This window comes from Chinchilla lanigera, unplaced genomic scaffold, assembly GCF_000276665.1.
Source record: "Chinchilla lanigera isolate Chin_1 unplaced genomic scaffold, ChiLan1.0 scaffold00011, whole genome shotgun sequence".
Lineage (NCBI taxonomy): Eukaryota > Metazoa > Chordata > Mammalia > Rodentia > Chinchillidae > Chinchilla > Chinchilla lanigera.
In genome coordinates, this window is record NW_004955412.1 from 30,089,352 (window position 1) to 30,116,411 (window position 27,060).

General features: G+C 34.4%; 1 protein-coding gene across 2 annotated transcripts in view; it reads right to left on the minus strand.

Annotated features, from left to right (window-relative positions):
* Arhgap32 (Rho GTPase activating protein 32) overlaps positions 1-24,608 on the minus strand; it is a 203,565-nt gene extending 178,957 nt beyond the window's left edge. For both annotated transcript variants that reach the window (XM_005378544.2, XM_013511093.1), the window contains exons 1-2: positions 24,466-24,608; positions 9,439-9,547 (exon numbers count right to left, since the gene is read on the minus strand). In XM_005378544.2, coding sequence (XP_005378601.1) covers positions 9,439-9,547; positions 24,466-24,581 — 225 coding nt within the window. In that variant the 5' untranslated portion in view covers positions 24,582-24,608. The remainder of the gene's footprint in view (positions 1-9,438; positions 9,548-24,465) is intronic.
* Positions 24,609-27,060: the final 2,452 nt, after the last annotated feature.

Consider the following 27,060-nt stretch of genomic DNA (forward strand, 5'->3'; position numbering starts at 1 on the left):
TATTATACTTAAAACTTTGCACTGTAGAAAGTCTGAAGGAAATATACCAAAATAATCTCACCTTATAGGAAACAGGATTTTGGAAGTGTCTTTTTTCCTACTTTTCATATGAACACTTTTGTTTTTATAAAGAAGGGGAGCTAAAGAGAGAGACAGACAGAAAGGGAAGAGGAGAAAAGAAAAGAGAAAACAAACTAGCTAGATTCCTTATCTTTTCTGTATTACCATTTGCATATGTGTAACAACTTACCACAAATAAATGAGATTAAATAATCTGTAAACTCCAACATGTAAAACCACATATTCATATATATAGTCAGTTTAGGAAAGAAAAAGAATAAAAATGCTACTGAGATGCAATTTACCCCAGTCACAATGGTAAGAATTTTCTTGTTAATCTCTGAGCCAAATTATAAGTCATCTCTGGAAGCAAGAACACCTCTCAAAGCAGAAAAGAGAAGAAGAGATGCCCTAGTTCCTCCCTTCTTCCTGCTCTCCAATCTTGCACCAGCTCTCCTATTTGCCAAAATCACCAGAAATCTGTGGCAAGGAGTTAGAAACAGTTTTTGCATGGATCTGCTTCCTGCAGCAGAGAACAGAGTAAGAGAGCAAGAAATCCCAACTCCCCTGACGCACTGCATCCATTACTAAACCATGAAAATACATACATAATATAGGTTAGTTTATATAAGATGTCCTCATAATTTAATAAGGTATAGTATCCAAGTAACACTCACATACACATTTTCCCTCTCTCTGTCTCTTTCTCTTTCTCCCACCCTCCCTTCCTCCTTCCCTCTCTCTCTCTCTCACTCTCTCACTCTCTCTCACAATGTCAACTGAATAAATGAGATTTTTAATATTACATCTGTACTGTCAAGTATGGAAACCACTAATCAAAATGAGAAGAAAGTTAACACTTAAGCACAATAAACATGTATCTGAAATTGATATAAAAAATCAACAATAACATTATGGAACAAGCATTTACAAAGGACATAAAAATGCATGAGTCTAAATATATATGACAGCCAAAGTAGCCCAGAAATGCCTTTTTCTTCTAGGAATAGAAAAATTCCACTACAATTTGCATGGGGAAAGGAGTCAGAATCAAAGTGTTCTTCATGCATGAGGCTAGCACAAAGCATCCAAAAGTAAGTCAGAGGGGAAAAAAATCATGACTTTTTGCTGCTTTTATTCAGCATCTGACAGAAGCCACAGCATCTTTAGATTAACGTATAAATAATATTCCTTGGAAATGATAATGACAATTTAGGGGCTAGAGATGTAGTTCAGTGAGAGAGGACTTGTTTAGTTTGCTCAAGGCCTTAAATCTGAAACCCAGCAGTAAAATAAAAAGATGAAATAAGCATAAATTAATAACACTTCTCCCTAACTCTTTGGCCCCTTAAACTTTCAAGAAATAGAAAACAATTTTAAAGGTAATAGTATAAGAGATATCTCTATGCTGGCAAAACTACTGGCATACTGAATATATAGAATTTTAATTCAAAATCTATGCAACCAAGAAAAGCCAACAGGATTCCAGTTTTCACATCCAATGACAGCTTAATCATAGTAAACACATACAAGGAATCTGAAATGATGTATGTTTATGCCTACTGAAGCTTTTAAATTAAAGTTGGTTTAAGTGTTGTCCACTTTCTTACAAAACAGCAAGGGATAATGAGGAAAAACTAATAATAATTGTCCCAATAGTACATAAAAGCACATATTATAGTGAATAGCACTATCACTAAAATGATCCTTAAAGAATAAGGATGTTACAAAGAAATTCAATTTATGAAGTTATGTCTGAATATATTCAAAAGAATTTTTATACAACAAAATATTCTTAATGCTAAACAGACCACATAATAATTTTCTTTACTTATTCAAATGGCACCTTACAATTTTTCAGTTCTCTAGAGAAATCATCACCATATAGTAATAAGGAAAAAATAATTAAGCTTTCATAAGTTTGCATATCATGACTTCAGAAGTCTCCATGAAACAGCAACAATTAAGAGAAAATTTCTAAATCAGATCTCTGAATGTTGCCTAGACTTCTTTCCTAAAATTCTTTTCTGCATTGTTGACCTGCCTCATTCTTGATAACAAGGTTAATAATTTTACTAATAAATCCTTCAAATAAATAAAAACTCAAAGCTCTGTGCTAAAAATAGTGGTAAAATGGATATATATGCTAATACCTTAACCCCTGGACACTACACTGGGTCAGGAACACATCTTCTAATGAGCAACAGAGCTTCACCAAGGAATTAGGAAGTGTAAGTGCTAAAAGCAAGAAACAGGAATCAGAGAAGGTGGCTGATCTTTGGGCAGCCCACAAAATACATGCACTGTCATGAATGAACAGTTACTTCCATTAATTTCTATATTGTGACTGGGAACAACAGAGTATGAGCAAGTAGGGTGTGGTAACACATTCCCATTACTCCCAGTTATTCAGGAGGCTGAGGGAGGAGGATGACAAATTCAAAGCCAGCCTGGGAAGCTTGGCAAAACTCTGTCTCAATATAAAATGTTTAAAGATCTGGGGACATAGCTCTGCTTGCCTAGCACACACAGAGCCCTGAGCTTGATCCCTAGCACAATAAACAAAAGGTTTTTTTAAAGGTGAGAGCACAAGAACAAACAAGTAAAAGTGACTTCTGAAAGTGATTATAAAATAACCTTTTCTGCACTAACAGAGCTGCCTTTAAGTTCATTTCCTGTGCAAAGTTCCTCCTCAGAGAAAGCAGTAACAGCATGGAAAAATTATCCAAAGGCAATGTTTAAGGCAAGTTGGAAAAACAAGTGTGGTGCCTTTCCCATTCCTGAAATCCCATCACTAGGAAGGCTGAGGCAGGAGGACTACTACGAGTTTGAGGCGAGCCTGGGCTACAGTGTCAACTAAAGGCCAGCCTAAACAAAATGAGACCCTGTCTCAAAAAAATTATTACCAAGTACCATTAGTATGATTATTACAACTAATAGTGGCTGGTAACAGCTGGTTAACTATCCAAAATTAAGGAAGTTACATATCAGTAAAACTTTTAAATGTTTAGAAATTTATACTTTTCTATAATTGAGACTCATCCTTTCCTTCATTTCACTCTCATTTTCCCTGATTATTAAAAATAATTACATATATTCAGAAGATACTTTATCACAACAATGTATATAATTTTATCATACATTTTATAGAGAGATTCCTAAGAAAATCAAGAACAGTATAATATTACCTTTTAGGTACCTTATTAAGGCAAATTCTTGTTAGCCTACAGTACTGTTAGAGAGTGATACCAATTTGCTTCTTCAATTGAATTTTTATACATTAGATCTATTAATAAAAACTTGTACACAATATTTATGTATTATAAAAATAAAAGATACAACTCTGTAGTAAGGTATTTTCTTTTTTTTTTTTTTTTTTTTTTTTGGTTTTTTCTGGTACAAGGAATCAAACTCACGACGTTGCACTTGCCAGGCAGGCACTGTGCTGCTGAGCTAAATCCCCAGCCCCTCACATTATTTTCTTAATTGGCTATTTTTCTATTAAAGGAAGAAACAGCAAAATTCCACACTATACACACCACTCCATCTCCAATTTGTAAGAGCCATTATTCCTCTAACTATACCTTTTATGTAGGTGTCTCCTTGAATAGTTCATGTTTTAAAATTGTTTTTGAAAAGGTATACAAGTTATATCATAAAAGTAACACTCTGACTTCCAAAAGCCTTAAGTAGCATTTTTGAAATGTTGTCTTCTGTTTACTAATTAAAATAAGATAGTAGGTTTAAGTATTTGTTCAATAGTTCAAACATTTTTAGGCTTAACCTAGTGGAACTTTTAATTTTCAATCCTTTTTTTTTTGGTTTTTCTCCGGTACCGGGAACCGAACTCACGACCTTGCGCTTGCCAGGCAGGTGCTTTGCCGCTGAGCTAACTCCCCAGCCCCTTCAATCCTTTTTATCATCTAACATATATCCCAGAGATTTCAGGGGTGCATTACCTTTAAGCATTACTACCAATAATTCTCGAAACATTCCACAGAATGGCCACAATCTCCAGGTAAAACAGTGTGCACCATGGAAGGAGACAGGATAGAGATGTGTAGTTATTTATGGAAGAGTTCTGAATATACTGGCAACATTCAAAACCTGCACTTTGCATATGAAGCAACGGTTGCATTTGTGATTCTACTAAAAACAACAGTGCAGAAAACATTCAGTTTTTAGAGACTTTGAGATAATGAACATCAGTTCCTCTGATTTAAAATTCACCCATAAACCAAAAATAAAGTTACATATCACATAGTAATAAAAGGACTACAAAGATTCATTTCTGGAGGATTTGCTCGGACTTTTTACTTTATGCAAACTGCATATGTACTTAAAAGTTGAGAAGCATAAGGAATCTGTCTAAGCACTCAGGAGAATACACCCCATCTCTATTCTGTAAAAAATAAAATACACATTTTCATCAAAATAACCTTTCATCTAAAGTTATCCAGGAAGAAATAATCTAGCTGTTCCTCTTTAAAAGGAAGGCAGGCCATACAAGGGAAATGGCCCAAGTACTAAGAGCCACTTGTAATTGCCTAAAAAATATATATCAATAGTCTCATTTTTCTTTAATAAAAGGAAGAAAAAAAGAGAAACCAAAACAAAAAAGAAGACAGTCTGTACTAATGTCCAATACATGAGATAGAATAGCAGGAAAATTTAGGACTTTTATCAAGGAAACAGAAGTCATCCAACTGAACAAAGTCATTCATTGTACAACTCAAATGTACAAAGAATGACAATTTCATTTATTCATCAAATATTTACTGAGAATTTACTAGGCTAAGCAAAGGACAAAGTCATAACTAACCAGAAATGACAAAGTCTCCATTCTTAGGCAGCTTACAAAATAATGAGAAAGATAATAAACACACAAATGTGCAGTATTTGTAAGCACTGTTGAGACAATTGAAGCAGAGGAAGAAAGAGAGGAAGGCTTACGAAAGGGTAAGAAAAGGCAGCCCTTAACATCTGAACAAAGACCTACCAGAAGTGAGACAGGAGCTTAGAAAAGCACACAACAGGCAAAGGAACACAGATCCAGCGCCCTGGGGTGGGAAAATGCTGGTATATATGAGCAATTAGAAGGGAGAAAAGTAACTGAAACAAAATGATCAAGTGAGGAAGGACTTTGGCTTTTAAGATAAGTTAATTACACTAAAACTATCTTACTTGTAACAAATACAAATGAGCCTGATACCCAGTAAAGTCGATGTTACATAACTATAAAAGGTTTTTTTAAAATAGAGGTTTATTTCAAACAGCAGCAAAGATGAGGTTAGTGAAAGTCTGTAGGTCACACTTTCTACAAAGCATTTAAGTAGAGAATGAATACTTACAGGACTAGAGATAGTGGTATGGACACCATCTGTACAGCAATGGCAACAAAGAATGGGGAGGCAATAAGCAGAAAGAGACAGTACAGGCTGTAGTGGGGGCCACCTTCAGCAACAGAAGAAGGAGGCAGGGTTGAAAAGATGTAACCTGCAGGAGAAACTGAGTGTGAACGTGTGCACATATGTTGCCTCTGTGTGTGCATGGGGGAGCATTTGCTAGTCATTGTGCAATGTTAAAAACACAGCACTAACTTTTTTTCCTACCTTTTAAAAATTTTTTGACGTTCTAGAAGTTGAAATTTTATATTTTGTCTTCATGACTCCATTTGTTAACACAGGTGAGCATGTCAACCAGAGCCACTTACCATATTTTACTTTATCAATACTTTTTTCCTTGCTCCAGTATGACCTGCTAGTATCCCTGAGAATTGACCACATATTAATGCTAATAACTAAAAGGAAAACTGAAGTGAGAAACCATTTGTAACAAGAAAAATTGAGAAATAAGTATCCATCTGAGAAAACCAAAATGACACTCTCACCAAGTCACACTGTGGAATGCTATCAACTGTATTATTATGCAAGCTATCAACTGCAGTATTAAAATCATAATTCAGCATTTCAATTCCATATGCACTGCCATACTGTACTTTTTAAAATTATCAATGGGTACACACATCATGTAACTTAGTTATATGAAATCATTTTCAATACTTAAAATAAATGCAGAAATGTGAATGTGAGGATGTGATGACAATGAAATGGAGAAACAGTGGCATGATGATCAAGCTGGTTTTAGTTCAAATATTCAAAACTGGTGAAAGAATCTGATATTGTCATATACTCAGTCTTCAGAATTTTTAAATCTTACTATTTTAAAGATATTAATGTGATTAATAAATGATTTCAATGTTGAATAATTGCAAATAAATTAATTTACTTTTTATAATTTAGAAACAGATTTTATTACTATAGATTTTAAAAATAGATTTCAATTTTGCATGAGTGGTTGATGTGACTATTAATTGCTGACTTGATTAAGAGACTCTTGGAGAGGTACCGGGTCATGGGAACACTATACTCATTAATCCACTGATGTTCATACCTGAATATACTATCACGGGGCCCAGCTGGAGAGGCAAAAAAGACTCTCATCATCTTACACTGCTGCTTGGTTCATAAACAACACTACCATATTTCTACATATACTACATTTATTTTTAAAAATTACTAATGCAGGGCAGGGAATGTAGCTCAGTAGTAGAGCACTTGCCTAACATTCATAAGGTCTTGGATTCCATCCCCAGTAATGCAGAAACGGAAAAAAAAAAAAAAAAAAAAAAACCCAATGGTACCAAATGCATACATATCATGTAAAAACAAGAAGATAACAGTTAATGCTGGGCCAAGGATATAGCTCAGGGGCATGGTGCCCGCCTGGCAAGCTCAAGGTCCTAAGTTCAATTCCCAGTACCAAAAAAAAAGTTAATTCTGTGCTTTTATGCAACAGAACAATGTCAACTATCATAAATTAGATAGTAAAATACTATGTTTAATATTCAGTGACACCAAAGCAGTGCTAAAAGAATAGAATATATATCAACATTACTAATCTATGCACTTATCAAAATATTCTCAATTCACAGGAACGCAACACTCTAAAAAGTTCAAGAATTCTGAAACAGAGTATACCACCATGAAGAATACAAAACAATAATAAGATTTCAATCTAAGTAAACTTCTAAACAGCTCTCTTGTTAGCCAAGAAAGGAAAGTCATTTACTAATGGTAAGTCAATTAAATTATGTTTGACTACAACAGCCAAAAAATGTGTCCAGAAAAAACAAACTGGCTTAAATTCATCAACTACACCTTGGTGGAAAAAAAAAAAAAAAAAATGAGGACAAGTGCAGCAACATCAACAGTCAATTAAGAAAAACAAAGTGAATGCCTGAGAACATGGCTAAGCAGTAGAGATACTGATAGCAAATGCAACGCCCTGCATTTGATTTCCAGTGCATGCTCACATGCACCTGTGTGTGCAAATGATTTCAAGTGGTTTTCATTGATGATGTGACTCTTTTTGAGTCAACAAATGTAAATAATGGCTCAGATGCTATTGAGTTAATGTTCAATTACAAGTGGCTGAACAGTTAGTTCCTATGAACATTCTGTATGAGACAATGTATAGGAAATAATATTAGTAAGTAACTTGGCCAAACATTAATTCAGTACAACCTGATGTGGAATCTACTAAGACATATGATATCTTAGTAGATATATTGAGAAAAAAAATATGTGTAGAGCAGAATCTACTAAGATATATCATATCTTAGTAGATATATTGGGAAAAAAATATGTGTAAAGCAGCCTTAGTTGGACATATTTTCAATTTCTACTACTAAACACTAAATTGCTTTGATAGTTTTTAATGCAGATTTAATGATGTAATGAATTTAACTTAAAATTACAAGATAAAATAGCATATGTGAAAAATACTGTGATAAAATCAGAACTTTATCATAGAACTTTATTACAGTATTATCACAACTGAATGACAACTAGCATTCTTAGAATCTCAAGTACTTCCCAAGCTATCAAACATTAAAATGAGAAGGGAGAATTTTGTTCCCATACAAATGTGCAGTGACTATACTTTTCCAAGCTCAAACCATAGGCCTAGTATGGGTTTTTCAGACCACAATGCCAAGTGCAAAATAAATTACCTCGTTTAAAACACCCTTTCATTGTGCAACTGAGGAGATTCCACCTAACCTTCAACTGAAAGCTGTAAATCTGTTAAATAATGAAATGCTAAAAGGCAAAAAACTGTACAAAAAATACAACAGAACTCTCTATATACCTTCTAAGTGATAAATATCTTCAATTAAAATCATATTTATGAACTGATACCAATATTTATAAAACCTGTCTGAGTGAAAAGACATTTTCAAAAATAAAATATATACAATCTCATGGATCAGCATTGAAAGATGAACATTTTATTAAATTCTGATGATACGGAATACTAACTTTAAACCACAATTAAGTTATTTCCCACAAAAATAATTTCATTGTTCTTATTAATAGATCTAAATTACAAAAAGATTTAATAAATGAGTTTCAAACATATCTTGCAGAAAACTACACTGTTCATTTTTCAACCTATCCCTCAACAAAAATTTCTTTTCCAACAATTTAGTAAATGTATATTCCATTCTTCATGGTGAATATGCCAGAAAACTTGAAGTCACCCTTGGCATCTCTTTTTCTCTTGCTCTTATCAACTGGTTTTATTTGCAAAACTGTACCCAGAATCTAACCAAATTTCACCACATGCGCTACCATCCTAGTTCAAGCTACCACCACTGTTCATTTATTCTAACAAACTGGCCTCCCACTTCTTTTAACCCTCCCCTACTTATAGCAACCTAAAATTTCCATTAAAATGTCAAGAGAGATCATGTTACTCCTTGGCCAAAAATCTTCCAATGGTTTCCATCTCACTCAGCATAAAAATCCAAAGTCATTACCAGTGGACTACAAGCAACTGCATGATCTGATCTCCACCTACCCAAGCTACTTCTCGGACCTTATCTCCTCTTCATCTTCCTCAAGCTCTCACAATTTCACCCACATTGTCTATTTGTGTTTCTCCAAGCTTCCTTTTGCATCTATGCCACAGCCTTTAACTTGTTCTTCCACTACCTAAAATGATGTGCTCCCAGATTAACACATTACCTGCTCCCTGGTATGCTTCAAGTCTTCACTCAAATCTCACCTTCTCACAGAGGTCATAAGTGGCTGCCCTGTGTGTGACTATCCTCTCACACTGAATGTTCCACTCTGTAACTCTATTAGTCTGCTCACAGAGTGAAAACAGCTGTCCGCCAATTTGCTCAGTAAATATTTCCTGAATAAATGAACAAAGCAACCAAAAATACCATACTTTTTCCTGTAATGATTCTTCAGCTCATTTTACTTCCATATGTACCATACACGTACATAAATATGAATAAAACTGATTTACCATTGCACTAAGTGTTTCTTCCCAATCAGGCCTCTCTCGGGGGTGAACATTTCTATGTAGTTCTGGAACAAAATCATCCTCTTCAGAATGTATTGAGGACTTCATCTTCCTAGAGATGGAAACATGAGAGAGTGTGATAAGAATTTCCATTTCTATAAAATCTTCCCACTGAATACAATACAAGAAGCAGTAAAACATGATTGATTTTAAGTTCAGTTAAAAGAACTCAAGCGTTGAGCACTGATCCTTTATTTGCAGTCTGGTTTTCAGAGATCTTTTCTGATGTGCCAAATATCTGCTTTTACTCCAGGACACAAAAGTAAGGTTTAAAACTAGTTAACTTTTATGGTTAATGGTAGTTACCATATAAACGATGATCTTTTCACTGTTTTGATCTTTTCAGCACAATTTAAACGTTGAAAAAGCTCTACCACAGCAATCATTTACACCAATACCTGTAGAACTGTACTAAGCATTAGTAAAATTACAGAATAAAAGAAACGGGTATTTCTGGTTCCAATCTATGAAGCAGAGTGCATCAAACTAGGACACCCAATGAAATAACTATGAATGCTGGGCAAAACATAAAACTACTGTCTGAAGGCCCAAGAAAGTAACCAATAGAGGAGGCACTTCCAATACAACAACCTCTAAGAGGAGGAAAGCTAATGAGGTAACTCTCACATTTAGTCACTCCCTTTCTTAGTATAAAAAATTCTTCCAAATGAACAGGAAATAAAGCCCAAGGACAATATTAGAACCTGAGGTTTCAGGACAACAAACTAGTCCGACTGTACAAAAACAAACCTGGGGCAAAGCACAGAGAAAGAGAGATACACAAATTGTTAAGAAGAATTAGGCTAAATTTTTATCAAGTTCTTCAAACAGAATTATGATTAATACTTTCAAGGAAATCAAAGAAAAATAGCAAAAGATAAGGTCCATGGAGAAGTAAAATCTATGAAAAATAACTTCAAAACTATAATATAAAGTATCTGAAATGAAGAACTCACTGCATGGGTTTAATTCAGCAATACAACATGCCAAAAGAGAGGATTAGTTAACTGGAAGATAATAGGAAACATCTACATTGAAATACACAAAGAAACATCTTAAGAAAGCATAGAGGACAATTAGACTAGTAAAAAGCTAAAATACAGAATGACAAATTGGTAACTCAGAAAAAAAAAATGAAAAAGAGAGACCAAAGTAATTTAAAAAAATAATGGCTAAAAAATTTTCCAAACTTATGAATGTAATCAAGCTAAAGATCTGAAGTTGTACAAAACTCAAGAAGGATTAAAAACAACAACAACAAAACCCAGCTAGGTATACTACAGTCAAACTAATAAAAAACGAACACTAAGAAAACTTGTTAAGAACAGTCAGAGTATAAAAGACAAACTGACTAAAAGAAGCAAAAACAGTAATGTGATTTTTGACAGAACTTCCTATCTTGCAAATTACCCATTAAAACAGCAAGTAACATAAACTATTTTTGTATAAAAGCTGAAGAAATTTAGTACCAGGAAACCAAATAAACTGATCTCAAAACTATAGCAATATAGGGAAAAAAAGTGAAAAATATGTAAATATTAATGTAAATCCCAAATTAATAATATCATTGATATTTATAATATATAAAAATAAAAGCACATATTAAATGAAAGAAGCCAGACCACATATTGTATGGCCCTCCATCTCCCCCTCCCGCCATATATATATATATATATATTTATTTATTTATATATATTTATATATATATATTTATTTATTCCGTGTGTGTATATATAAAACAGCCAAGTCTATAAAAACAACATACATTGTAACTGTCCAGAATAGTCAAGTTCACAAAACCATTTAGAATATTAGCATTACTCAGAGGTTGGGGAAAAGGAACATGAAGAGTTACTGCTAAACAGTAAGAAATACTTTCTGAAATGTTCTTGAATTAGATAATGGTGGTTACTGTACAGTTTTGTGAATATATTAAAAACCACCTAAAAGCATGCTTTAAATTTTTTATACCTATATGTGAATTCTGTCAAAAAATAAAGAAAAGACAATGGGCAAAAAATTCCAGTTAGAATCAGAGGCTATAAGAATAAATTTTAAAAGTTAACAACTGCATCCTAAAAACATACATACTTGAAAACAGAAGAGCACCCCAAAAAAGTGGAAAATAGAAGCAGAAAAAAGAGAACAGCTTAGCAACACTAACATAAGTCAAAGTAGGCTGTCGGTAAAAGATATCACTAGAGATTAGAGACATTTTCTAATGATAAATGCATCACATTTATAAGTTGATATAATTACATGCAATGTTGTAAATAAATTTGTCATCAACAAATAGCATGGCTTTTACATATATAAGGCAAAATCCAAAAGAACTAAAAGAAAATTAGATAAACCCACAATCAGTTGGCAATTTGTTAAAACATCTCTCAGTAATTGACAAAATAAGCAAAAATAATCATTAAGTACATAGATGTAAACAATTTCTAATTTCAACTTTCCCATTTTCAGCTAATATAGAATGTTAAACCTGACAACTACAGAATTTACACATTACTGTATTTTCAAATGCATATGAAACATGTATCAAGTTATTATATACTAGACAATAAAGCAAATGTCAACAGGTAACAAAAATTTACACCATGAATTACATATTTTGTGACAACCACAAAATTACATTAAAAGTCATCTACTGAAAGATAACTAGAAATTCCCCTAAGCATTCAGAAATTAAGAAACACAATTCTAAATTATTTGTATCAAATTAAATCAATGCAAATTATAAAGTATTTTTATCTGAATAAAGATATAATAGATAAAAATGTGTGGGATATAGCTAAAGCAGTATTGCAAAATTTGTAACTCTGAACACAGATTGTTGGACATGAAACAAGTTAAAATCAATGTTATTCCATCACACAAGAAGCTAGGAAAATAGTAAATTAATCCAAGGAAAGTGTAAACAAAAATCATTTTTTAAGTAACAAAACAATAAAATAGCAGGTATACAACAAATATCCCAAAGAAAAACAGCAAAAGATAAGGTCCACAGAAAAGATAAAGCAGGTATTCCCAAGAAAGTATCCTTAACAAGGCTGATCAAGAAAAAATAAGATACAATATACAGAATGAAAAAAAAGGTATAACTAGGAAAACCATGGACATTAAAAAAAAAATTCTAAGGACAACAGAAACAATTTATTTCAATGTACTATACTTGAGAATCTAGTTGAAATCAATACAACTAAAGAATACAACCCCAAAACTGAAACAAGAAAACAAAAAATCTGTACTCTTCTAGCTATGAAAGAAATTAAATCTCTAAGAAAAACAGGCTCAAATGCATTCATTGTTGAATTCTTTCAAACATTTAAGAAATAGTAACATTCTTATATGCATTCTTCCTAAGTACCAAAAAAAATATTTCACGACACATTTAATGAGACCAGGCCTACTTTCAAAACAAAACCTGATAAAAAATATTACCAGGAAACTACAGTTTGAGAATGAACATAGATACAAAACTAGTAAACAAAATAAGGAAGTCGAACTCAGTAGTATACCCAACAAATATACAGTGACCAAGTGAGTTTTGGTCCAAAATGCTAGCTGAGGGGGCTAGGGATTTAGCTCAGTGGCACAGCACCTGCCCTGCAAGTACAAGGTCGTGAGTTCGATCCCCAGTACCACGAGAAAAAAAAAAATGCAAGCTGATTTAACATTCTAAAAGTCAATCTATATAAATGACCACAGTATTAAAGTGTGTTGTGGGGGTTATATCTCATATCAATAGATAAGATTTAATACCTACTTACATATTTTTAAAAAGTATTTTAATGGAGGTTATTCCAAAAACACAGCTAACGTAGTACTTAAAAGATGATTACTGAATGGTCTCCCACTGAGTTCGTGAGCAAGCAAGAATGTAATCTTCAATAAAAAATTATACTTCAAGTCCTAGTTTTTTAAAAAGGAAATGGAAAGAAAAAATAAATGAAAGGCATAAAAATCAGCAAGGGAAAAAAATCTTATTATTTTAAGATAACACAATCTGTACAAAGACAATGAAAAAGAGTACAAGTAATTTAGAATAATATAATCATATAGCCCATATGTAAAAATAAATATATTCATATATACCAGGCTATACAATTACTTATTAAGTCAAAAGTATGTACATCAATAACAATAATTTAACTACTTTTCATAAAATAGAATATTCCACAAAAAATTGTTGCTGCCACTTGCAACAAGTAGATATAGATATTGAGCAAACAGAAGCCAGTTTATGCTATATAATTCTATTTATAAGAAGTTCAGTCATATATTGAGTAGGTACTATATAATTCTATTCATATGAATTTCAAGGACATGCAAATTTCTTAAAGTATGTGCTGTATAATTCTACTTACATGAAGTTCAAGGACATGCAAAAGTAATTTATTGTGACAGAAAGGAGTATAATGGTTACCTTTGGGGCAGGGGCTGACTGAGAGGGTCAAAGGCTGTGTCAAAAAAATGTCTCGATTGGATTGTGATTATATAAGTGTATACACATAAATAAATTCACCAAGCTGTATACTTATAATTGGTATATCTTATTATATGCAAGTTATATTTCAATAAACATATAAAATAAAAAGTTTATTGGCAAACTATCCATTAATACATAGGTATAAAATTATATTTATATTGTGCCATGTAATAAAAAAATCAACTCCATAAAACTTAGTATTTACTTATTTTGCTGATTCTTTTGTTCAGTACTTTAAAATTATGCACAAATTTTGGCCACAGAGTATTTGGCTATAGTTTTAGATCTGACAGTCCACTGTATTAATGGTTGCCAACTGTAAAACCTGAGGAAACTAAGGCTACATTTTTTACAAGAACTTTCTGTAAATCATCATCAGACTTGAAGATGGATATATTCAGTCAAAAGCAAAAACAAAAGAGAAAAATACTTTCTTCAAATAGGTTATGGATGGGCCTTACCATCTTGCTGCTTCCTTGTTTAAAGATTATTTAAATTATTAAATCTTCAACGTACACTCACTCTAGTTGTACAGGATTCCTGCCTATATCTCGTAAAATCTTTCAATGGACAGCTTTAAAACTCCCCAGGGAAGTCCAAGTGCATTTCTTTCCAATGACAAAGGTGCTACCCAGCCCAGAACTGCAAATCAAGGGCTGTTCCCTCCCAGGTACATCTTTCCTTTGTTCCTGCAGCAACTTCCAAGCAGCAATGGAACTTTAACTTTCTCTTTTTATTCTCCTAATCTGTTTTACTTCTTGTACTTTGCGAAGTTTGGTTCTGGCTCTGCTCCAATTATGGCCTATAAGTTATTCCCACTGGTGGCAACAATGACCAGAAGTCTGTTTTAAGTTCTGATCATCTGGCAATGCACGGCTGATAGAAACAGGCATCTATTCTGATAGACAACACAGAATTTGGTTGTTCAGTCAATTCTTTCCCATTTATGTAAGAAAAAGCCTCAATTCCACTAGACAGAACAGCTCTTTGAGGTAAGGATCGCATGGCCAATTTGGTGTTCTCTGTTTGCCCAACCAAGTTACAAGATTTCTGTGTATGTCTGTGAGTCTCTCACCGATGAAAGCCATTACTGGCCATCATAGGTATAATACATCAACAATCTACCTTCAGAGGATATTACAATAGATCACAAGGCCTTTTAAAATATAGGCACTCTGTTCTGGTTCATTTATATAGACTACTGTAACATATGCTTACCTAAGACTCATATTCTCACAACTCACAAAAAATAACTGATACTAATGGAGACAGCTTAGTAGTGCTAAAAATGGTACAGAAGTTTGCTGAAAACAGCTGAAATTGGGTTTTGGTCACTTTCAATTGGAAACATCTAATATAATTTTTGATAAAAATTATAATTTTATCAACAAAAAACAAAAAGGTATAAAGTAACACAACTGCTTTATCCCATCCTAGTCTCCAATCTGCCCCTTCCCTACCTCCCAAGGTAATCACTTTCATTTATATTCTTTACCTCCCAAGTAATCTATTTAGTATTTGTTCTTCTAAAGTTTTATTCATATACAAGGTGTGATTAAAACACAACGAGTGTCCACATTTTAAAAATATATGAGAGTAATAGGCATTATTCCTTCTTGCTTTGAACACACCTACATTACTGTTCTCGGGAACTTTCTGAAGTGGTGGGAGGAGTTTTCTTTCATGTGCTGTCACGGCTGTCTCAATGTCCTGGATTAATTCCAATATGTAACTTTCATGGTCATTTCGACTTTGAGGAAAGCCAGAAATCACACAGTGCCAGATCTGGTATATGAGGTGGATGAGGACTGTCTTGGATAGCTTTTCTCTTGTTGCTGGGGCAAAATACCCGACATCCAAAATTAAGGAAGGAAAGGTTCATTTACCTAACAGTTGGTGGAGGTTTCAGTCCATAATCAGCTGGTTCTAAGGCAGAGTGGCATGGCAGAAGGGCGACAGTTCATGGTGGCAGAAGTCAGCAAAAGCAACAAGGGCAAAAAGGGGAGGAGTGTAAAAGAAGACTCTTTCTGTCCTTTATACTGTATGTTGGCTACATACAATAGGACGGGTGTAGTGCTCACACCTATAATCACAGAATTGAACCATGAATCAATCACAAACTCTAGAAGCCCCATGACTGCACGAGGCTTTGGGAGGACATCTAGACAAAAGCCATAACAAGGACACATCATAATGTTTTCACAAGTCTCCTTTCCACTAGATAGTATTGGCAGCAGCGTTCACTAAATTTAGGATCACACCTTGTAAAGGATTTCTAGAATTGCTGCAGTGAATAGCAAGAATAAGGGGTTAAGCATGTTTGAAGTAAGAGGGAGTATTTTGAATGGGATTAATAGCAATGTGTCATTTACTGTAATATTTTTAAAAATATTCACTGTATATTTTTATCATATCTTGTATATGAAAGAATATATCCAAAGGAAAATATAAAGTAATATATAAATATGCTACTTCCTAGTGTATACCATGCTTTTTTCTAATATAGCCTAAACTTTGGATCAGTATGTAGAACTTCTTTGTTCTTTTTTACAAATGCCTAATGCTCCACCACATAGATCTTCCATAATTTATTCAACCAGTCCCTTTCTAATGGACACTTTCTAATGGACACTTTCTAATGGACACTTTCTAATGAGCCCCAATCTTTTGCTATTATAAATAACATGACATTAAATTTGTACATTTTTATATAGAAAAGTGTTTCTGATAGACAAATTCTTAAGTGAAAAAAATTCTGTTTATATTAGTTCATTTTTCTATTGGGTTAAACCTTCCCTTTACCTAGTTTTAGTGGTTTATATATTAAATAAGTTAATTCATCCCATGTAATATTTTTTCTATGTTGTCATTTATCCTTTCCTTATACTGTTTTTAATAATGCAATATTTTATATTATACATAGTCTAATTTCTCAATCTTTTCAATTTTTGCCTTTGAAGCCATAATTCAAAATGCCTTCCCTGCTGAGTTAAACCAAAGGAACTATATCCTCAACACAATGGCCTGGCTGCAATAAGCAGGCCACAGGCTCTGATAAACTTCTCAAAGAGTAAGGCCAAGTAGGGTCACACTGACTGATAAACCAAAAGACAGAAACAGAGGTTCAAGTTCACCCTACTCCTCTCACATAACAAAAGAAATATACTTTTTGTTGCCTCAAAGTACTAAAAATAACTGAGAAATTACTCTGTAAAAAATGTAACTATGAATTAGAAGAACTGGAGCTCCAAGAATTCTTTGCACCTGAAGAAGCAAGGCTGAAGCTATAAACACCATGGGCCTACAAAGGAAACACAGTAAGGGGAAGGGCAAAAAAGGTTTGTGTTTCACTCAGCAGTTAAAAGTATATAGCCAGGCATGGTGGTGCATGCCTATATATAATGCTAGCATTCAGGAGGCTGAGGCAGGAGGATCGCCTCAAGTTCAAGGCCAGTCTGAGCTATACAGTGAGTTCAAGTCCAGCCTGAACTACATAGCCAGACCCTGTCTCAGAAAAAGTGGATGTACTATTCAAAGAGAACACATGAAACAAGAACAATGAATGAATAAAGCTCATTCAAAACTAAAAAATATATAATGTAAATGTATTATACACATTAAATACATATTTGTCTATACATAAAGAAAACAAAAATGATCTTACCTTCTCTAATTAAATTTGGAAGATTAAAGAAAAGGTGGAATTAATGGGCTAAGAGAAGAAGCATAAAATTTTAATGCCAGCCATGGTGGAGCACATCTGTAATCCTAGTACTCGGGAGACTGAAGTCGGAGAATCACCATGTGTTCAAAACCAGTTTGGGGAACACAGTGAGTTCAAGGTCAGCCTAGACTACACAGAGAAACCCTGTCTCAGAAAAAAAGAAAAAAAAATTTTTTAAATCACAAAAATGTAAAAAAATACACCATGAAAGAAATGAGTAACAGATCTACCATAAAAATATTTCTACAAGATTATTACAGAGAAAGAAGCAACAATTCAATTAGTCAGAGTAAATAACAAAATTCCTATCCTAACATAAAGCTGTAGGATTGACAGTCACTTAGCTCCAAGTTGAAGAATAGATGATAAAATACATGTAACTAAGGATAAAAAGAAAATCTTGCAAGTATTCATATGGACAGATCGAGTTACCAATGTGGTAGTTCAGATCACGAACAAAGGCCAAAGGCCCACGTGTTCCAGGCTCAGTTACCAGCCTGCAGCCCTACCAGGAAGCTGTGGAACTTTAGGAACTGAGGCATGGTGGAGGAATTTTCATCACTGAAGGTGTGCCCCCAAGGGATACTGGGATGCTGGCCCCTTCCTATCTGTCTTTGCTTCCCAGCTGACATAGGTAAGTGGCCTTTTCCACCATTCCTTCTCCACAGTGGTGTTCTACTTTACACAGGCGAAAAAGCAATAAGCCAGGTGACTTAAATCTCTAAACGAAAGACCAAATAAGCCTTTCCTTCTTTTTAAGTGATTTATCTAGAACATTTGTCACATCAATGTAAAGCTAATACACAAAAGAAAGGGAAAAAAAGATTGGCATTTGACATATAAAAGAAACTAATATATATATATAGATATATATCTATATATATATATATTTCCAACAGAACTTACATGGACAAAACACTCAAGAAAATACCAAGAAACAAATGATCCAGATACGCTACGATAAAATGGGATGAAGAAGAAAGAAAACAACGTTGATATGTGTAATTAAATCTGAATGAAAGAAAAGAAATAGTAAACTATCTCAGCAAAACAGTAAGGGTCAGGGGTTTGGTAGAACAGGGATAAACAAAAGATATTCAAAACTCTCATATAGGGGAAATGAAATTGAGAAAAACAAGTAAAAGTGGTGTATAGATCTTATGAGAAAGGAAAGAGAGGAGGAAAATAAAATCCATTACAGGCAAAACAGAACATATGGGTAATAGAAATTATTTGATTTCCAAAAATAATAGGAGAAAATATATACCTGAATGAGAACACAGAAAGGAAAATTAATAGTAAATGACAAGTAAACATACAGTAGAAATTCTAGGGGCTGGGGATTTAGCTCAGCGGCAAAAAGTGCCTGCCTGGCAAGTGCAAGGTCGTGAGTTCGGTTCCGGTACCGGAGAAAAACCAAAAAAAAAAAAAGAAAAGTAGAAATTCTAAAATCAAGCACCTTAGGTTTTGCTTGTTCTGACTATAATCTTGCAAAGCTAGTCAAATGATATATTTTATTTTAAAAGCAGAAATTGACTATATTTATAAATATAATTTTAAATGTACCCAAGATTTTAGTAAGTTTGAAAGCATAATTGACTATGGGAATTCTGTGGTGAAGTAAAATATATGTTAAAAAATAACTTTCACATGTTTAAGTAAACAAGTTAATAAATAACTTTTATGTAGTTTTATATAGTTTCTATGCTCTAAGGCCCTTTATGAACATCAAAAAATCTCATACAGACAGCTACAGAAAGGCTAGAGTTGGACTCCATCCCAAACGGTTTAATTACTGAAATACCAAGACAGTCCTGTACTGGCATGCCTCATGATTAGGACAGATTCACTTCACAAATTATAAAAACAGGCTAATGGCTAACCTCTAATACTGCATAACATTTTCTGAGACTAAGGAACATTCATACAACAGACTCTTCATTATAATCAGTCATTTTTCTAACACTGATAGAAGTTTTGGGTGAAAATTGTATTTAACATTTGGGGTAACGTTTACCCAAAATTTAGGAGTAAAACTAAGCCCTATATGTGATCTTTAAGGCTACAAAGCAATATAAATATACTCTTTGGAATATGCACAATTTTTTGAAAATTATACATAAAATATTATTAAGGGTGCGATGACTATGAAAACTCACACAGTATACAATGGGCCTGGGTGAAGTATTGGGATGGTAAAGTATTGGATGGTAAACTATTGAGATGGATATCCACCCTTCCTCGTGGATAAAAACTGGGAATCCCAAAGTCAACAATTTCTCCAGAAGACAAAAGAATCATAGTTAAAAAGCAAGAAACTGTTGAAATCACTTCATGTGTTTCCACAGCAATAAGCCATTATAGTAAGTCATCTAAAAGAAAAGAACCTAGAAGAAATGTAATACAGTACTACTGTCCAGGCCCTTGTTACCTACTTAAGACTATGTAGTATCTACTTGTGGCTTCCTTCTGAGTAAGGCAAAGAAAGAATAAGACAAACAACTACCTAAACAGTACATGAAATGTTATTTGTCCTATAATGCTACAAAATAAAGACATTCTTCACAAAATTAAAACATGTTTACCAAATGCTAACCAGTCAGAAGATTCTCTTCTCACACTGAATCAACAGTTTTAAATGAAGATAGAAGCAAAAATGTGACTAAGGAACTTAAGCATTACAGACTAAAGGTAAACAAGTTTTTAAAATGCTGTTCAGTTGTGCACTACATCATCCCTGTGTTTCAAATTACGTGACCTAATTGCCAGATTGACCACCTACCAACAACATGATGTTAGAGAAAACTGAATAAATTATGTTATAAACATTTCTACCCTCAATTGCCAAAAACATGAATCCTATATGTCTAGAGGCTACAGCTTTAAAAGAGCATAATATTGTTTTCACTACTTTAATTTTTGATAGCTACATGCTCTATACATCACTGGTGCAAAGCAACGGCTCAAAGACCAAATTTTAACACTGAAATACTGACTAAAGCCTTTTAAAAGCCAAACCCTTAGAAGAGCAGATACATCAAAAATATTTCCATAAAACTAGTCTTTCACTTTCAAAGTCAGTTATACTTGGGATCAAATTTTTGCTCTACCACATATAAAATTTAACTCTGCAATAAGAAGGTGGGCTATGTGGTTCTTTCAGTTATAAATTCTTCATCTGAAGAATAGGAAAAACCTATTCTATAGAACTGATATGTAGTTAACAGACTGCGTACAACATATTTTTCCTAGGACACTGCATGTATCAACTCCTAAATAAAGTTTTCTTACTTGACAGAATTAAAACATTTATATTTTTCCTTTTTTATTTTATGGGGCCCTTTCTGATTTAGAGAAGAATTTTTCTAATGATCTCTAAGGACCATTCTATTCTAAGGATTTCGAGGACCTCCAAATAGTCTAAGAACTATTTTAATACAGTCATAAGGTAAATAAAAACAGATTATTAACTTTACAATATAAATGAGAAATCAGACAATGACATCTCTGTGAAGTCAGTGCAAAAGTCTGAATCACTGCCATAAAGGCAAGTATGTAATTTCTCACAGTATTAGACGTAGTAAAAAAGTATCCTTCCTTTCCTTCAAACAAGGTAAAAAGTAAAAGTATTCCAAAGCTAGGTGGAACAACATTACTCTCCCTTGCAAGTAAAATATCCTGAAGCATAGGGTAGCCTGCAGCCACCAGGAGAGTACTCTAAATGTGAGATGATTTCACTCTCTTAGCCATGGTACCCCAAATGACATGGTACTATAGTAAATTTAAAAGCTAGTTTAGAAGCTATTCAAGGAAAAAGAATAGTGCACAATCTTTGTCTTCATCTCACTGACTAGTGTGTGCATGCATGACTGGAAATGCAGCCAATACAAAAGTATGGACTAGTATACTAGCACAGATTTTAAAGAAACACATTAGAACTCCAGTGTACACTTCTTTATCATTCAACTAACTTTACAGAAACAATTCTCATACAACACAGTCTACTGTTTGGTTCTCCATCTTACAGCTACAGCTCCTCCCATCCAACCCTTCACCTTCCACACCCACATGCATTTTTCTGCTGGGCATTACAGAAGGAATGTGCTATGTATGGGAAGTTGTGAAAGACTGCCACTGCTACGTTTCCTCATGCCTTGATGCTGAACAGGTGAGAAACACTACATGAAAGTGAGCCTTACCCATATCTTTGTTGCATTTGTAAATAAAACAAGCTCAAACCTCGAAAAACATATTTGGTTGGGAGAGTATGGTGATATCTAGATAGGAAACATAACTGTAAACAGAGAACAAGTGCCTCGTGGTATCACACTTTGCTAAAATAAGGCATACACTAGCTCAGTTTTTCAGAATGCATATGCTATTCCCCAGGAAAAGAAAGGTGCTGCCTTATACAGACTTTCTTTCAACTGTCAAAAGAAAATCCCAGAGAGACTCTAGCTGCCTAGCAAACAAGTCTGGGTTTACAGCACCAAACCTTTTGTTAAGCAACAACAAAATAATTTCCACGTTTTCTTCCTTTGACAAATATCCCAGAATAATTTACACAATGTTAGTGTCAAGTCAGACAGTTTTAGTACAAAGAAAATGTAACAAATATAGACTGTTAGTGAAACACTCTATTAAAAACTAGGGGATATGTGTAACATATGCCCTCACCTTGACAAAGAAGAGACTTATTCAAATCAGACAGGCTAAATTAAATTGAGAGAATAAGAAAGCAGAAAAAAATATATACCAATAAAACACCCATCTTCATACTCTGAACACTAAATTATTCTTTTAAAATTTAGTAAGTACTTCTTATTCATTTTAACCCCTGATTAACACATTCAGCGTGGGCTGGCAAGAATCCCTAACATTCAATCCTCTTGTCAGTAAGCCTGCACTTTAAAAAATAAACTGTAGATAAAGAAATCCTTTAACCTGAGAAAGATTCTTCTTGAACATTAAACATAAAGACAGTATCTGATGAAAATGACATGTTCATTTAGCCAAGTACTCATAGGCAAAAGTATAAAAGATGTTTAATTGCCCATGTGGGTGGCAGTGATAATACCTACTGCAAACTTTGAGATTTTTTTTAATGCTAGCAGTTTAATGCCTCCAAAGATTAAATTGCTAATTCCATATGAAAAGAAAAGTCAGAGTAAAGCTTCCTAAAATCTGTAACACTACAGCAGAATACATACACAATTGGCACTCTTTCTACAAGCTGGTATACCTCTTTCTTAACAAATGCCTCTGAATTTTGAAAGCTACTTAACCAAGAGCCATACTCCCAAAACTTCAACTATGAAGTTACTACAGAGATTCAAAAACCTAGCAACACTTGGGAATGGAATGTTATACAAAAGCAGAGGAAACACAATGATCAAAGTTACAAAATAATCAATATGTTCAATCAAAACATTTTGTATGACAGGCAGGCTTATACACACACACATCTATCTGTGGGGATAGGGTCTCTAGACAAGAAAATTGAATAGGGGTCTCTTTGGGTCTTCTAGCTAATTCTGACTAGAAGGAGTTAAAAACAAACTTTACTACACAGATTCCCCTGGGAAGCAGGTCAAAAATAAGGCTAGAAAAAGGGAAAAAAAAAAAAAAAAAAACAGACAAAGGAAGATACCACATAGCCTTGGGACATCCACCAAGAGACCAGAAAAAGAAATGACAGACAGGACACACAGAGAAAGCCAGGTGAAGAAATGATAAGCTTCCCCCATCTCCAATAAATGTAGGGGAAGCAAGAAAGACTAACTTTCAGGCAGTGTGTACTCACACCTATGCACTAACATATACATGTGTGTTCACTCTAGAGTTACTATATTATGCACTCTACGGTTATTGTAGAGTACAACAGATACCCACGCCCCCTTACTAACTCTAAGCTAACCAAGAATAAGGCACCCCCTGCCCACTAGCCACCCACACTAAAGATAAGGTCTTAAAAAGTAAGTCAAGGGTAATTAAACAAATGCAAAAAAGCTACACATAGACCACCAGAAGAAATGACCTTAGGCCAGATCCCCAGGAGCCAATCCAGTTATGGTAAGTTCTGGGTGAAGGGAAGAGAGAGACTCACACCCCAACACCTCCTTCCCTCATGAAAATAGCTGAGAACAAAGGGCCCGCAGGTCCTCCATCTTTCCTGACCCCCTTACCCTAATTTTCTTATCAAGCTAACTATCTTCTCCTTTCTCCCTCCTTCTGCTCTTTACAAATAAAGTGTCTTCCTTTTGTCCCTCTAATTTATTACTGGGGCGGAGTTACAATCCCAGTGGGCTGCTCAGACAACAGAGCGGGGAGGCTTGTCTGCTAGATACAACATATCTATCTATCTTTCTCCCAGCCTCTCTCTCCAGAATACACTCTAAGAAAAAGAGGATAAAAAATCCATTTAGATACAAATTCAGATCAAATCTATTAGATATGAATCAGATACAGGAAGGGCTGCAGTTCATTATGAGTCTCTACTTGAAATTCCTGAAATGCTACTACAAAACCTGTCTAACACCTTCTCTTCCTGGTGTTCTGACAAGTCACTGAAAACACATTTTACAAGCTCAGGGCAAGTTGTGGGATGAGGAATGCTATGTACAATTCGAAACTTGTCCCCGTCAGCCCCAAGCCTTCCTCCAGAGAAAAGAAGAGACTGAAACTCAGAGAATAAAAAAGTGGGGGAGGACAAAGGGACAAAGGGTGAATGTAAGGTGAATTTCATAATTACCTGAAATCCTCTCCCCTTTCGTCCTCTTCCCCCTCCGTCAGCTGGGTGGTAACTTCAGAATCCAACCAAAAGACACTGTCATCCCCTAAAGTGCTAGCCTCGCTGTCTGTCTCCATTTTGTATTAAAACGAATATAAACCTCAAGGCATGAACTGAAGAGCACCAACATTCAGCTGGCTGGGCTCTGCTAATGTACACTACTGGCAGTAGGTGACGGTGCTAGTTTCATGACAGCAGGGTGCAGACAGGAAATCCCTGATGCACACTCACTGCTTCTGACTGCGCACCTGTCACAGCTGGACCCTCCCACTGCCTTGGGCTCTGTGACCTACATAGCCAAAAGCAGAGACCAAATAAAGGTGACTTTTCATTCATTATTCATTTTGATAAGTATTTGTCTGTTCACCAAAAAAATTAGTTTAGTAGTTGAACACAGATATTATATGGCAATCTGAGACTTAAAGGCAAAGAGAAAACTAGCAAGGACAACCATAGCTAAAGGTCATATGGGTAAGGCTCAATGAAAGTCACAGACCTCATGGTTAAGGGGGAGCATGATTAAGGGATACTATGGAGGGTGTCTAAGGGCCTGCCAGCTTCATGCATTCTAATGTCACACCTATCATCCCTTCACCACAGCAATACTCCCACATACACCTTTGCTCAGGGATCCAAACTCACACAGAAAAGCCAAGGCAGGCTATAGTCCGTTAACAAAAAGTGTCGTCAGTTGAAAGACACTGACAATTACACCAAATAAAAACATGCAAAAACTTTATATATATTTAAGCTGCAAATGTCCATGATGGCAATAAAATGACTTACTGGAAAATGAGTGAAAAGTATAGCATCTATGACACTGTCAACAGTACACATGTGACTCAGAAAACAGCCATGCTGGTTCCAACCACTGACCTGTCAGCCAGATGGTCATAGTTAATTATTTTCTAGAGAAGCAACTGTACAGCATTGACTTTCCATTAAATCTGACCAGAGTTAAAAAAGAAAAAAGAATCAAAGCGGAGCGGAGGGAGAAGGGGAGGGAAGGGAGAGAGAAAGGGGGAAGAGAGGGGAAGACAGGAGAAGAAAGGAGGGGAGGGAAGGGAGGAGAGGGGAAGGGAAGGGAGGGGAGGGAAAGGTAGGAAGAGGATAAAGTGGAGGAGGAGGGGAGAGTTCGCTAGTCTACCTTTGAAAATATGGAAAATGAACTTCTTTTGCTTATATAATAATACCCTTTCCTACCTACACAAGTTACATAATATATACTGCTTTAGTTTTACTGCTTTGAAAATGTATATAGTTTTAGTCTGCTTGCAAGAAACTAAAATTTGTTATCAAGCCTAGAAATGTAAAACAAATTATTCTTGAGAGCAGGTGATTTGGAAGAATTTATTAATATTTTACATGGGCAACATCATTCAAAATAATATATTTCCACCTAAAACAAATCCATACCACATTTATCTCAATAACAATTTCAAAAAAATAAAAAAATCACTGATTGATGTATCTTATAAACCCCTTATCACCTTCAAAAGGCCCTGAAGAGAGGGAAATTAAAAGTCTTTCTCACTTCATCCATTAAAATAAGCACCTGACAGGTCAGAAATTTAAATATAAAAATATAAGGATAAAAGAATATCATGAGAATGCTTTTATGATTTCACAGTGAGACAGTTCTAAGTATAACCTCATGAAGCCCTAAAACTAATGCATCACTGTAATCCCCACATTGGGAGGCTGAGACAGGAGGATCACAAGGTCAAGCCCAATTTGGGAAACTTAAGAATTTAGTGACACCCCGTTTCAAAACATAAAAGGGGGGTAAGAATGTAGCTCAGTATGAAGACCCTCGTAGCTCAATCCCCAATACTACAAAGCAAACAAAAAACAAAAAAGCTGATATATCTTACTATATAAAAATTTTTTAATCTTCCACAATGACAATAAAAATATTATGAGCAAAGTCAAAATGCAAATTGCGAGAAAGCAAAAATATCACAATGGGATAAATTTTTTAAATGTGTAAAGAGTTCCTACAAATCTCTAAGATCCAATTACTCAAAAGATAAACTTGTAAAAAATATAAGAAAAATAACTGGAGAAAAATACAAAAGTGCCTAGAACATATGAAAAACCAACCTCACTCATAACAGAAATATGAATACACACACACACACACACACACACACACACACAGCTTTTTTAAAAAAAACAGCCAAATAAGCAAAATTTTTAAAAGGTTTTAACACACTGGATGAAGACATGGGAAAATAAATATGTATCCGTGTGGGTAGGAGTTGAAACTGACACAACTGCTATGTAGGAGACTTGGCAAAGTCCATCAAAATACCAAGTGCACATCTGCTTAGCCCTGCAGTCTTCTTTTCTAGGAAACTACCTGAACTTCATAGGTAGATGTAAGAGATAAACAGAAGCATTCATTGTACTACACTCTGTAAGAGCAAAATAAGAACCAAAATGGCAAAAACAACCTAACTTGCTCATGAACATAATTTAATTACTGAATATCCTTAGAATAGAATGACAAGGTGAAGCTGTGGTGTTGATCATGGTATGGACTAAGCCCTAAAG